At 44.5% G+C, this 14,911-nt stretch overlaps 1 protein-coding gene across 1 annotated transcript; it reads left to right on the top strand.

The window, feature by feature from the left end:
- The first annotated feature begins 9,814 nt into the window (after positions 1–9,814).
- On the top strand, positions 9,815–12,073 carry apoa1a (apolipoprotein A-Ia). Its single transcript, XM_015974545.3, has 4 exons — positions 9,815–10,198; positions 10,740–10,785; positions 10,869–11,013; positions 11,093–12,073. The coding sequence occupies exons 2-4, from the start codon at positions 10,749–10,751 to the stop codon at positions 11,691–11,693; spliced, it is 783 nt and encodes a 260-aa protein (XP_015830031.1). The 5' UTR covers positions 9,815–10,198; positions 10,740–10,748; the 3' UTR covers positions 11,694–12,073.
- The last annotated feature ends 2,838 nt before the right edge of the window (positions 12,074–14,911 follow it).

Here is a 14,911-nt window from a genome sequence, read left to right as displayed (position 1 = left end):
TTGTGGAAAGTGAACTATGATGTATGTGTGGGAGGGAAAAGCTGACACGCAGCTGAGATAACCTCCCCCACTGGTCTGAGAGCCACACTCCATCAAGGAGGCAGCTGGAACACTGATGCGACCTTTGAACCTCAGCTAGCACACAATCAGATGATGGATTTGGTGATTAAATATTTATCAGCTAATTACATGGTACTGTGAAAAAAAGTATAACGTAAAGGGGATTTCTGACCATGAAAACAGGCAAGAAACAAAAACTGTTAATATCTAATGGTTGTTTGGCAACTGATTTGTTTTAAAAGAAGCTCAGATGAGATGATGTCAGAGCTGCTGTTAATCCGACCAGGTTTCTCCTGCAGGTACGCAGTTTATAATGTTGCTTTGAAATTACATTTTTTAGCCCTTGTCTGAGAAATGAAGGGTTTCTGTGAGACCTGCAACCTCAGCAACCGTCCTGCCAGTGGACACGTTTTGAGGCCCTCGTGATAATGGTGATGACAGCAGTAATCCATGCAGATGGATCAGTGTGGATGCTGATGCTCAAAGGTTACTGTCCCAGATAAGAGTCCCTTCTCTGGTCCTGTCCCACTGAGGAGCTCTGAAAAGCTCAGTGTATGCGGAACATTTTTATCTCTGGGTGAGTCTGCTCTGTCTGCTACATGGAGAGGAAACCTGCTGCTATTCTGCACCAGCTGCTTGTGCCAAGATTTTAACTAAATTCCAGCTATTCTTGCTCCAAATCTATGGAACACCCTCCCTCTATGTGAGAGCTGCACAATCTATTAGTCCATTAAAAATTAATCTAGAAACCTGTTTGTTCTCTCTGGCTTTTAACTCCAGCTGTGCAAGAATCTGGGTTCCTGTTTTCATGCTGTTCAGCACTTTGGGCAACAGACGTTGTTGATAAATGTGCTAGAATACAAATAAACGTCGACTTAACTAAACAGCGTTCTCGGAACTGTGCATCTCAGAACAAGCTTCATAGTGGTCTCCTTTAAAAAGCAGCTGAAGACTCACTTGTTCAAGCTGGCTTTTGTATGACCTTCTTCACCTCTCTCTCTTTATTCTGCTCTCCCCACCTATTCCGCCTTCCTCAGGATCCACTGATTTCCCTCTTTCCTATTCACTCTCTCTCTTTCTTAACATTTTTTCTTTTAAATCGCAATTGCCTATTTTTGCCCATTTAATATATATATATATATATATATATATATATATATATATTTTTTTTTTTTTTACCGTGTCCTGTCTGGCTGTGAAGCAAGCAGAATTGATGTCTGAATGCTGGTAACAAGCCTTACAGATTTATTCTCAGGTGGGGCATCAGAGCGTCTGCTTTTAATGTCACGCCTGATACTTAAAACTTTATTGTTATTGTTTTCGAATGCTTTGTAATTCCGACCAGACACGGAGACAGAGGTGAAAGAGAAAGGAAAAGAAAGGGGGGGGGGGTCCACATAAATAAACAATAATGAACAAGAGTCTGCTTCTAGACCTGCAGAAAAAGACAAAAAAGCAAAAGAACAAAAAAAATGGGACACACAACAATACAACAGGAACAAGCTATCACTGCGTCAACTTGATGAAGAAATATATAATCAACATTGCTTAACTGAAGAATCACGATAATAAATCACAGTGCATTAAGTGCCCACCATAGTCTTAAGACCTGTGTTGAACGTGCCCAAGCCCATACTTATGAAAGCACCATGTGAGCACCTGTGTGTGTACACGCGCTTGTTTATGTAAGGTTTCTCTATAGGAGCGTCCAATAGAGAGTGTGAGGGACCACAGATCCACCCCCCAAAGATGTGCAGGAGACGGGGGGAGCTCCAAGTCCCAGAGATCCAGGCGCTGCCCCAGAACACAGGAACCCCAAGGAGACTGCAACCAGAAAGGCCCCCGCCCCCCTCGAGAGGCACAGAGGATCGCCCCGGGGGGCCACAACCAGCAGCCGGCAGAGCCCCTGGAGACATTCAGGCGGACTACCTTTTCACAGACTGCTCTGTCATACCAGGGAGTGACCTTCTGGAATAGTCTTCCACTATCTGTGAGGGAAAGTACCAGTCTAAACATCTTTAAGAGTCGCTTAAAACAGCGGCTGGGGGACACACAAACATGTGATCATGTCTAATACTTATATTTTTTATTTGTCCGGGAAAAGATTTGGTACAGTATTAAAAGGGAAACAACTGCTAGTGTAATGGGTGAATGTAATCTCACGACAGTCAGGGCATATGCAGCATCGGGGTTTGTGCAATACAATTGATGTGTTTCCGTTATTGCTGTCTATGTTGTTCTCTGTGTCCACTTTCTTTGACATTTGTTTGTGTTAGTATAATGGGATGACTGTTTTTGTCTCGGTCACATGACTTGTAAATACTATCTCGGTATGTTTACACTACTTTGTGTCTAACATCAACCTGCCGGAGGGTCTGCAGATGGAAATTAGCCCAAGGCTATAATCTGGCATATTTACATTTATTGAAATGTTCATTAATATGTATTGACCCTCTTCCTAAATAAATTAATATCAGCGGCAAGCCCACAGGCCCGTCCGCAGCCTCCCAACCCCTAGCTGGCTGAGCCCGGGACCCAGCGACCCGGGACCCAGGGGCGACCACCCCCGCCGGGGACCCAGCAGACCCCACCAGGCAGCCACCGGGATTGGTCAGGCAGACGCCAAAATCTTAAACATTTTCTAAATGCTTTTTTATATTTTTACATTTGTTTGTTTTTTGTTTTTGTGAAGCACCTCGTGATTTTTATCTTGAGAGGCGCTATAGAAATTATATTTTCTTCTTCTTCTTCTTATTCCTACTTTGTGCCGGCCTTGGGTTAAAACATGACAGGAAACAGTGGAGAGTTGCTTTAAGCTGCTGTCAAGAGTAGAGGATTTTCTAGAACAAACCATCTTTATTGACAGATTTTACATTCATAGTTAAAAAAGTGCAACAACACTAAATCATTATAAAGGATTATAAATAGTATAACAAATTATATTCACAATCAAACAAATCCTCACATTTATATATAAAATCAAAAGAATTTTAGGAAGATAAATGTTGTGTGCTGTCTGACTAACAAATGATCAGTTTTTTCAGCCTGTCTGAAGCATTTAGCTGATTGGTGTCAGACGTCTGACAACAGCTGTGAATGTGGCAGGAGAAATCAACCCATTTAACTGAACAGACCCGTCTTCTGTGGAATATCCACCCCAAAACGTGTAATGATAGCTTGACAGCTTCGTTTTGGCCATCAGATCATATTTCCCCTGTGAGGAGGAGGGGGAACGGTATCTGACGGTGCGGAGGGCCACAAAGAGGCTACACTCACACCCACTGTTTGTATGTAAAAATCGTTGACACCTCGGGGCTTCCTGTGCCAGGCCATATTTAATATGGTTGATTTCTGGCTGTCTCCTGAGACAAGCAAACTTGCATGTAAATGAGTTGAGACTGCTTTTAATGACCAACAGAGGAGAAGGACTAAAGATGTGAATGAAACCTACCTTTGTTAACTCCTCCACTTTGGTGACCTTGTGAGCAAACATGTCAACCGACAAAGTGGCCCAACAAGCTTCAGCACAGCTAACGGCTGCTGGACCACAGCTGGCCCCACTGTCCTCGTCTGTTTCCAGATATTTGGCTCCATGACCCTTCAGCATGGCTTTTTCACATCAAAACGCTGTTCGCACTGCGCAGCCTTTCTTCTGACGACACGAAACACCACCATGTGGTCGCTGTGCTGGATGCACTTTCCACCCGGCGGGTGATGTCTCTGCTCTGGAACCCTCCAGCGCGGGAGAAGTTTAATGCCCTCAAAAACTGCTGGTTTGCCGCTACACCCTCTCTTATGCGGAACAAGCAGAGAAGCTGCTCTCTCTCGCCGGACTCGGAGAGGGCACCGCCCTGGAGCTTATGGAGAGCTTGATATTACTACTTGGTTCAGACAATGGAGAATTCCTCTTTGGGTACCTTTTCCTCCGTCAGCTCCCGGCTCAAGTATGGGTCGTTGTCGCAAACTCTGCTTCACTGCAAAAGAAGGATTACTTCACACTGGCCAAGGAAGCTGACCGCACCCTCCTAGCCACAATGACCTCCACGAGCCAGGCTGTGGTTCTGGTTTCCCCAGAGACATCGTCTGATAATCTGCCCAGCTCCTCTGGACCAACAGAGCCCGTCGTAATGGCAGGACTTGACACTCGAAGACGCCGGGGAACTGCGCTTTGTTCCAACCACCAGTATTTTGGCACAAAAGCTCAACGCTGCCTTCGTCCCTGCCGGTTCAGACAGCAGGGAAACTGACGTGACAGTGCTCCGCAGCAGCTGTGGCCGCTGGCTACAGAGAAAAGCTGCTATTCATTGAGGATTCAAAGTCGGGAAGATGGTTCTTGGTGGATTCCGGCTCCCAGAAGAGCCTTATTCCCCCAACCACCACTGACAGACTAGCTGAAGGCTCTGGACCATTCTTGACTGCAGCTAATGGATCCACCATAAAAAACATTTGGTGAAAGGTTGGTGACAGTATGCTTCCATGAATGTGACTTTGATTAGAATTGCATTGTAGCTGCAAGTTCAGTTCCTATCTTAGGTGCTGATTTCCTCTGCGCACACGGACTTCTAGTTGACTTAGCCAACAGGCTAAGGTCTTGCTCTGTATTTTGTATCCATGCCATATATGACAAAAAGGACCGGACCCCAAATGCATGCTAATTTCCTCTCCACAGGAGATGCCTTCCAGCGTGTGTTATCTGAGTTCCCCACTCTCACAGCCCCTACCTTTTCTAGCTCTGTATCTAAAGCAGCAGCAGTAGCTCAACAGGTTGAGCGGGTTGTCCAGTAACTGGAAGGTTGCAGGTTTGATCCCAGCTCCGGACAGAGAATTCTGCTGTTGTGTCCTTGGGCAAGACACTTAACCCCCCTTGCCTGCTGGTGGTGGTCGGAGGGACCGGTGGCGCCTGTGCTCGGCAGCCTCGCCTCTGTCAGTGCGCCCCAGGACAGCTGTGGCTACATCGTAGCTCATCACCATCAGTGTGTGAATGTGTGTGTGAATGGATGAATGATACACTGTAGGGTAAAGCGCTTTGGAGTCCTTACTCTGAGAGGCGCTATACAAGTGCGGGTCATTTATCATTTACACACAGCATTGAACATTTCATCCACACTACTGACCCACCCGTCTTTGCATGCCCACACCACCTTGACACAGCTAAGCTGGCTGTTGCACCTAAAGAGTTTGCCAACGTGGAGCGTTTGGGCATTGTGCGTCGCTCTAACAGTCCGTGGGCTTCCCCATTGCACATGGTGCTGAAGACTGATGGACAGTGTCGACCCTGTGTGGATTTCCGCCGCCTAAACGGAGTCACTGAGAGTGACCAGTACCTAATACCCCACATTGAGGACTTTTCAGTACACCTTGCTGGAACCTCCATCTTTTCGAAGGTAGACTTGGTGCGCGGTTATCATCAGGACATAGGAGAAACCGGACGCCAACTCAACACATGAACAATAGAACATAGAAAGGAATGTGAGAAAGAAGCAAGTCGAAGACACACAAAAGCAGCAAAACAAGAAGCAGAAAGCACAATAAAGAAGTCAGCCGTAACAGATCACTGCGCAAGAGAAAACCACATAATGGACTGGGACAACACACGGATCATAAACACCGAACAACAGAAATACAAAAGATGGATAAAGGAAGCCATAGAGATAAGGAGACGTGGATGTGGGGCTATGAACAGAGACAATAGAGTCTACACGTTGGACCGCGCATGGGACTGCATCGTCGGGGAGGGGAGAGCGGGCAGCAGAGGGTGACAACGTCCTCTGCTGCCCGCGGATAAACGGAGTAGGAAGTGACGCCACCATCAGCGTCAGCTCTGAGGATGTTTGCAGCTGCGAACGAAACTGTCAGCAGCAAGGTAAAGAGAAACCTTTCCTGTGTTTTAAAAAAGAACCAACAATGCAATAATCAATAAATGATGAGTAAGAATCTGCTTCTAGACCTGCAGAAAGAGAGAGAGAAAAAAAGGGGGACACACAAAAATACAACAAGACCAAAACATCACTGCACCAACAACACAAGGATATACAAAAGTAACTATTTTTGCTGGGAAACACATGGCAATAATTCATATTGCATTTAGTGCCAACCACAGCCACCACAAAGGTGATGTGTTGAAAATGCCCAAGTCCTTATGAGACCACCATGTGAGCACCTGTGTGTGAACACGCGCTTGTGTGTGCAAGGTTTCTCTATAGGAGTGTCCTATAGTTACTGTGTGGGTCCACAGACCTGCCCCCAAAGACATATGGAAGAGGGGAGAGTTCCAAGCCCCAGAGATCCATGGGTCTCCCCAAAGTGCAGGAATGCCAGAGAGACAGCTGCTGGAGAAGACCCAACCACCCTCCCTGGGGCCACAACCAGCAGCGGCCGGAGCCCAGGGAGATAGCAACAGCAAGCCCCTAGGCCCCAAGCTGGCCAACCTTGGAACAGAGCGGCCCGGGACCTGAGGGCGACCAACGCCGTCTGGGACCCAAAAGAGCCCAGGGATCCAGGCCCCAGCAGGCAGCTTCCGGGAGTGACCTGACAGATCCCAAAAATGATCCTGCCCCCAACATGGGAGCTGCAGATATCCGGCTGACCGAGGCACCACCCACAAGCAGAAAAAGTGGCAAGGGGAGGGTAGGCGAAAATTTTGTTGCACCATAAGACGTCCCAGGAGAGGGGAGGAGTGTAGGCCCTTTATTTATTTTTATTTATTTATTCTTTATTTAACCAGTAAAGTCCCACTGAGATTAAAAACCTAATTTTCAAGGGAATCCTAGCCAAGAGGCAGCAAAAGTTACAGTTACAAATTTTTCAGCTCCACAGACTTGTTGTGCACAAAATTACAGAAGACAGTTACAACACAGAGAATCCATCTCAAGGGTTCTTGGTTTGGATTTAAATGTAGTCAGGGAGATAAACTCAGTTAACTTCCAGTTTTCTGGCAGCCTGCTCCATGCAGAAGGAGCAGAGTGAACGAAAGCCCTGTTGCCCAGTTTCGTGTGAGCAAATGGAACACAAAGTATAAATTGATTATTTGTTTGCTGTGACTGTGAGAAGTTACACTTCTCCGTGAGATTAAGTTACTGATTTAGGTGGGTAGTAATCCAAGCATGGCCTTATAAAAGAAGGTGTATCAATGTCCCAACCTCCTGGTGGACAAAGAAGGCCATCCCACTCGAGAATAAAATTCACAATGATGGGTCAGTAGTATACAGTTCTAAAGTCCTAAAGGGGGGGGGGGGGGGGGGGGGACAGCACAGACAGCTGATGCCACCACAAAACCCCGCTTACCCCAAGAACCCTCAGTGTCTAGGTGCAGCTTAAACTTGGAAGTGGGCACTGACACTTGGGGTGACACTGAGAAGTCCCCTTTAGGGAGGCATCTCCGCCACTGGCCCCAATAGGCACCCCCGTTTCCAAAATCTACCCGGGGCATGAAGACCTCAGGTGGTCAACCACCAAAATATTAACAGTATCAATAACAGCGTGGTCATTCCTCTGACCAACCTCCTCACTTATGGTGATATAATAAGTGACGCCACATTTACAACACCAAATGAAGTAATAACTAAGAAACACAACCCCCCATAATAAACACACATAACCCCCCCCCCCAAAAAAAAATCTAAAAACATGACTACCCACATGGATTTTTTTCCAATGGATCCACAAATATTAAGAAAAAAACACTTGTCTGTTTATCAAACACACATTAAGTTGATGTAACAATGAATAAAACAATATGGAAATATAAAATAATAAATTTGTAATTTTTTAGTCACTCTTTCGATTTAAGTTGTTAATTTATTTAAGCTATGCTTACAAAAAGTAGAAATTGTTTGAATTAATTAAAAAGTTTGAGTTCTATGTACTTAAAACAAGGAAAAAGCTGAACTAACTCAACACATTTGAGTTCTAAAACTATTTTAAAATTATGAGTTTCTGCTCAATATATTTGATTATTTTCAACATTTGGGTTTACAGTGTAGTTGGAGATGGTCTTCTAGCCTTTACGCAGACTAGATGCAGTCTGTTGTTGTTTTTTTTTTTTTTTTTTTTTTACTTAGGAGACTTGTTAGAGAGAAATAGTTAGGAGACTTAACTGGCACAATGAACTGAACTGACAGGTGGGTATAATTGGAACGTTTGCTTTAAAGTGCCTTGAGACGACTCTTGTGAACTGACGTTATATAAATTAATTGAACTGAATTGGATCAGATGGTCTTCCAGCCTTCAGCTGATTGGAGATGTTCTTCTAGCATTTCCCTTTAACCTGCTGGTCAATAAAAATCTGTAATCTCCTGAGACAACTGTGTCCTCAGCTTTCAGTGATCCATGTCCATGTATGGTACACACCCTGATACCAGACAGCCCTGTGACTACCTTTAACCCTTTGAACATGCAGACTGACTGATGCCCAGACTGAACACACCTGTGATGCAGATAATACACCTGAGTTTAAGGCTATGGTCTATTATTTTTTTTAGTATTTTTGAGGGGAAATAAACATTTTTCCTGCTCAGTTTTTATTGTTCTGATAAACTAAAATACAAATATTTTCATTCATTTCATTCAGTAATTTGTGACATAATTATCCCTTTTGCCAGTTTCAAGTTATTCGTTATTTTTCATTATTTCACAGAAGGGTACCAGTAATCTTATCCACCTTCGTATTTCCTCCTTTCCAAGGCTTTTGTACAGCTGTTGTTTATTATTAGATTTCCTGCCCCGTGTTGCATAAGGGGGTCCATGGACATGTGGCAATAGGACAGACTGAGTACTTACAGGATAAGAAGTTGAGAGTAGCAATGTTTAGAAATTCAGGTATTGATCATATAAGTCATGCATTGAGCAAGGCAGGTAAACCAGAGTACAATGATTAATCTTGCACTTGGTAACCCTACCGTTGGCTTTCACTGACCTGAGTGAAACTGAGAGGGACAGGCAGTTGTTAGACCAGCAACAGAGGGGTTAATAATACAAATGTTTAAAACATGTGTGTACCACGTTCTAAACCTGAGTAGAACAGTTGGTATAAGTGTTTATCAGAAGATAGCATCCATAGAAATGTTTCATGTTAAAGATAAAAATCCCTCCGTTTCTTCAAATCACATGAAGCCACTGAGACAAAGTCCACCGCTGATAGAACAACAAACAACAGGACAGAGCACACAACTCTTTGACCTATAAATCGTCACACACATGCACACACACATACACGTGCACGCTCCCACACACACACACACACACATGCAGTCCTTTTAATAATCCCTAAAACCAGATGGTTTTCCTTTGACGGCTGTATTGTGTGCTGTTACTGTGACCCGGTTTTAAGATTGGCATTTAAACTTCAGAACCTTTGATTGAATATTTTTGCATTTCAGAGAGCTGATTGCATCAAGTCTGTCTTCTGTTCTGTTTACTCTTGCTTGTTGTTCTTGGCAGCGTTTTGAAACGACTGCGAGGGAAACCAGTGTGGCTTTCTGATCAACGGGAATAATTAAAATCTTTTCTCTGAGGTGGTGTGGAAACAGTTTTATAAACCTTCTAAACAACCGTTAGTGTTTCATTTCCCCGTTTCTTCTATCTGCATTCCTCTAGCACCTCTGCTGATTGATTAACATCTATGAAATGTTTTAGGAGGAGCTGGTCCAAGAAGCTGGGGAGAGGGAAGTCTGGGCCTCTCGACTTAGGCTACTGCCCCCGCGACCCGACTCTGGATAAGCGGATGAAAATGGATGGATGTTTTAAAATCTGAGCTGTGTCTCCACACAGCATGATTTCATTTTCTATATTCATATAGACATGCGCTGTTCATTCAGGCCACTATGAAAGAAAAGAATATTTTATGACATTTTTAAAGGAATAAATCTGTCAGAAGGTGAAGCCATTTGTGAAGCATGTGTGTGAGCCTGTGGTCTGCTCTGCTGACACGTGTGATGGCTGATCTCACAGCGGGTGACCCTTGAACTCTCAGTCCAGTCCTCCTGCTGAGAGAGACGTCTCAGGGGTGAGGTCCACCTCCACGGAGACATATCCCTCACTGCTCCACCTCCCACCCCCCTCGCACAGGCTCGTCCCTCAGCAGAGCGCTATAAAAACTCTGCTTGTGCAGAAGTAGTTCAGTCTCGACCAACTCCACCAGGTAAGACACGAAACTTCAGAGGACAGGACTGGATCTTAGGCTTTAAAAAATCCCTTCCGGACGAGTGCATGTTAGGTGCATGCTGGAAATGTTGTACAGTTGAAAGAAAACAAACTGTAATCGGTTTTTATTTGTAACTCTGAAACCTTGTGCTTATAATCTGCAATTTGAAATTTAAATAGTTTAATCCAGAAGAGATTTAAAGATGATGCTGCAGTAGTAAAATCTTAAATGTCTCTAGACATGCCTCTGGACAGGGACTGTCTCGCAGCCAGCTGCTGCCTTTTACAGATTATGAAACAGTTCAGATCCCCTCATCCTTATCTGGTTTACTAATCGGCTCGTATTACATGTACTGTCAGTAGACAGGGACAGCTCCTTTTAGAGAGAAGTCTGTTGTAAAATATTCTTACCTTTAGGTCTGCAAACCTCTGTTAGATGAGGGGTGAGATTGGGGCACTGCTGTTTTTAAATCGGGTTAATTTCTACTTGTGCTTTCTAAACTTTTTCATTAAAACTCCCTCAACTGTCTTTCCTCCAGACCTCCATCATGAAGTTTGTGGCACTTGTCCTTCTCCTGGCTGTCGGTGAGTTTGGAACCCATGTACTGTAATATATTTAAACTATGGGAGATTTTACGTATTGTTTTAATCTTCCACCTAAACCCCAGGCTCTCAGGCCGCCTCCCTGCAGGCTGATGCTCCGTCCAGCCTGGCCCACGCCCGCGCTGTTGCGGATGTCTACATCAATCAGGCAAAGGAAAGTGCCATCAAAGCTCTCGACCATCTTGATGACACCACATTCCAGGAACATAAGTAAGCCATCCATAAGTTTGGTCCAACCTTCTTTCATTCTTGCAGACTGGTGAACCTCACCACCTCTACTCTTTCTCAGGGCGGCCCTGACTCAACATCTGAACAACATGCATGAGCATCTAAAGGCCTTGCAGGCCCGTGTTTCACCTGTTACTGACAGCGTGGTAGGTACACTGGCTGATGCCACTGGTGACCTGCGTGCCGCTATAGCGAGTGACATTGAGGCATTGAAAACCGAGCTGGAGCCCAAGCGCGCTAAGCTGAGAGAGGTGCTGCAGAGGCACATGGAAGACTACCGCACCCAGCTGGAGCCCATCATCAAAGAGTACAGTGACAAACACAACGCTGAGATGGACGCCCTGAGGGTAAAGCTGGAGCCCATTGTGGCAGAACTGCGTAACAAGATTGATACCAACGTTGAAGAAACCAAAGCTGCCCTGGTGCCTATCGTTGAGTCTGTGCGCACCAAGGTGGGTGAGCGCGTGGAGAACCTGAGGCAGTTGGCTGCCCCTTATGTTGAAGAGTACAAGGAGCAGCTGACAAAGGCCTATAGCCAGGCACAATCCGGGGGTGATCAGATCCAGGCTCTGAGGGAGAAGATAAGTCCTCATTTTGAAGAAATCAAGGAAAAGCTTGCAGCCATTTCTGCAGTCATCATGGAATCCTTCAACAAACAATAAACCCTCTCTGTTTGTCTTTGACTAATTTCACCTGCTCATCTGTCCAAGAGCTTTCCCATCTCTCTCTCCAACCTTGCTTCTCTTTCAAACAGATCACCTCACAAATAAAGCTAGTGCCTAACTTATGAACCAAAATGGTGAGACTGTCTTTTCTGTCCAAGAAGTCAACTTACTTCATGCTCATGCTCAAGCAAGCACAGGCAGTCATGCACACAGAGACAGACAAACCCAGCATGCACATGCTCTACGCTTCACATGCCAACTGCTAGCCTTTCATGTATGTACTGTATGTGAATTACAAGTGCTAAAATCTCTGTGTAATCTTGATGACTGTGATTTGTTGAAAACAGCTCAATAAACATCTGACTGTTTTTACAACAGCTCTCTCTGGAACTCTATCTAGTAAATATAATTTTACTTACCGAAAAAAATGAAGTGGAGACTCCTTGGACGCTCTATTAGTGCAATTAATGCCACAGCAAGTCATTTTGTCCAACAATTGCACAAATAATATCCAAAAAGAACGCACAAACGCTACAACTAATCGTCTAAGTTGAGAGACTGAAAATGACGGAAGTTTTCAGGCAAGACCGAGGCTCTGCTGAGGCCTTTCCACGGAGCTAGCTCTGTGGTCACGTGGGTCTGATGCTCATTAATTATACAGAATTTTAGGCTTTTAATACACTTAAACAGAAGAGTGAGAAAAAAATTCACCCCCCTCAGAGTTGTCATGAGTGTAAACTAGATCATTTAAACCAAAAACATGTTTTGGTACCAGGCTGTAAACATGTTTATTTCTGCTGTGAATTTGGTATTTTTAACATGGGAGTCAATGAGGATTTGCTCACTTCTGACACCAGCCCCCAGTGGATGAGGGTGGAACTGCAATTTATTTCACTTCCGCATTGGACTCAATTTCTGTCCCGCATTGTGGGGGCTTGGTTTAAACCAACTAATCACCATGCAGCTCATTAGCATATTCATGTCCTGGCCAAGTGGGAGGGGCAAGCAGCTCTTTTCACAGCAAGGCTGATTTAGGGGGTATAGAATGGCCTGTATCAGGACTCCTGGGACAGATGAAAGCCAAAAGAAAGTGTATTATGCTTCTTAGAGATTCAAAACAATGTTTTAGATTGCCGATAAACTGCACTCTTTGTCCCCTTTAAATTACCAACACACACACACACACACACACACACACACACACACACACACACACACACACACACACATATGTGTGTGTGTGTGTATATATATGTATATATATATACAGTATATATATATATATATATATATATATATATATATATATATACATACCGTAAATCCTCTAATATTAGCGTGTATTCAATTAACAGCCAGGTATCATATTTTGGCCGGTGTCGGAGTCGGCGGAGGTGAATAATGGACGTTTTTTTTATTGTGGCCGGGTGGAATGTGGTAACAAGCAAGTACGGGGGGCGGTTGTGTCATCTGTCTCACTTTTGATTTGCCAGTGATAGACCGCGAGGGTAACTTTAACTGTGCAGAGACGAAGAGGAGGCGAAAATTTGATATCAAGTTCAAAGAGAACGTGTTGATTATGCTGCAGAACACTCTGGGGAGCAGTAGCAGGGGTTGTATGAACTAGTCACTAGTCGACTTCACCGCTCTATAGTGACTTGTTATGCCTGTCATCGACTAGTCGCTGTCACGTGATAATGACCGGCAAGATGCAGTCCACCGAAAAGACAGCAGCCTGCTGTCAGCAGGTGACAAGCTCCTGCACGTCGGGAGGTAACACGCTGTGCCAGAGCGTCGGTACTGACACCCGCCGTAAAACGGACATTTAACCAAATTGTGACCTTTTCCCTTTTGCAATTTAACCTTTCCCTCACCCCCATCCTAACCTTAACCAGCTTGCGCATGCAAAGCTCTGATTGTTGACGCGCTCCAGACATCTGCGTCCTGAGCACGGCCACAGTAACATTATCAAATCAGGTGTCCCCACCTCAAAAACTAATTTAACACGCGATCGTTCATGTCGGCTCATTTCCTTTAATGTTTTCTGTCTTTTATTCTTTTATTTGTGCCTGATGCATTTCGCTGCTGTGGATCGGGGCGCATCACCTGTTTTATCCTCGGTGACGCACCTAACTGATGCGGCCGGCGAGCACTCCGCTGTTTTAGGAGTCTGTAGATCTTTTAGAACTGCAGTTCAAAGGTAACTCATAAGGTGAATATATATGAACCCAGGTAGCAGTTTCTCTTTAGGATTGAGAGGAGATGCAGGAAGATAATAAACAGACAGGACAGAAAAATAGTCAAATAAAAACAAGTTAGTTTTTGTACCTGGTGGTTGCAACAAACAGACACCATTGAAGGTAATCAGAAGTGAGGAACAGAAAATTAAATAATTATTTTAATGTTTAGAGCAGCAGGAACTCTGAGAGGCTGCAGGCGCATCAGTGAGTTTGCGGCCGCTGCGCAGGGGGAGGGGGGAGAAGGCTGAAGCAGAAACTACCGTTGTTAAAACAAATGTGTTTAACTTTGAAAATGTGGGCGCAATTTTAATTGTCAAAAACTCCAGCGAACCATTAGTTCATTTTGCTCAAATAGAAATTGAGGCCTGCCTCTGATTCTGGTTCTCCTTCCAATAAAGGCCTGGAGCTTGATGAGCTTGAGTCAAATACAGGCCCGGGCCTGTATTAGAGGATTTACGGTATATATATATATATATATATATATATATATATATATATATATATATATATATATATATATTCTGACCGCAGGGTTAACAAAAGTAGTCATGAGCAGCTTTTTCCATCAACTTCATTTTTAAAATAATAATTAAAATTCAACACCATTACAGTTTCATTAAGTTTCGTTATTTAGAGTGCCCCAGTAAACAATGCAATTGAACCATTCCACTTGTGGCCAGAACCACTAGCAGAGCAAATCAGAGTTGTCTGGGGGCGGAGCAAATGACCGGGCCCTTTAAACCCAAATAATAAAGGTCATGATAACATGGTTTTAGCAGTGGCGGCCCATGAATTTGGTAGCTGGGCCTTTACTACCCAGCTCCTACCTAGCTACTGAGCTAATATGATGTTACAACATTGTCGGACTGGCTAGCTGTGAATTCTGGAGAAGAACGGCCGATGTTGGCCTTACCCCTCTTGTCGGAGATCCCCGGGCAGCAGAAATGTCCAGCCTCCCACCCAGTGCTTTGCGTG

The sequence above is a fragment of the Nothobranchius furzeri genome, chromosome 13 (genome assembly GCF_043380555.1).
Source record: "Nothobranchius furzeri strain GRZ-AD chromosome 13, NfurGRZ-RIMD1, whole genome shotgun sequence".
Taxonomy (NCBI): domain Eukaryota; kingdom Metazoa; phylum Chordata; class Actinopteri; order Cyprinodontiformes; family Nothobranchiidae; genus Nothobranchius; species Nothobranchius furzeri.
The sequence above is the reverse complement of the archived record's forward strand: the minus strand, read 5'-3'. Positions and strand labels throughout refer to the sequence as shown.

Coding starts and splice junctions, on each gene's coding strand:
- apoa1a (XM_015974545.3), top strand. CDS start 10,749: ATGAAGTTTGTGGCACTTGTCCTTCTCCTGGCTGTCG. Junction 10,786..10,868: donor TGTCCTTCTCCTGGCTGTCG/GTGAGTTTGGAA, acceptor CCTAAACCCCAG/GCTCTCAGGCCGCCTCCCTG. Junction 11,014..11,092: donor ACCACATTCCAGGAACATAA/GTAAGCCATCCA, acceptor ACTCTTTCTCAG/GGCGGCCCTGACTCAACATC.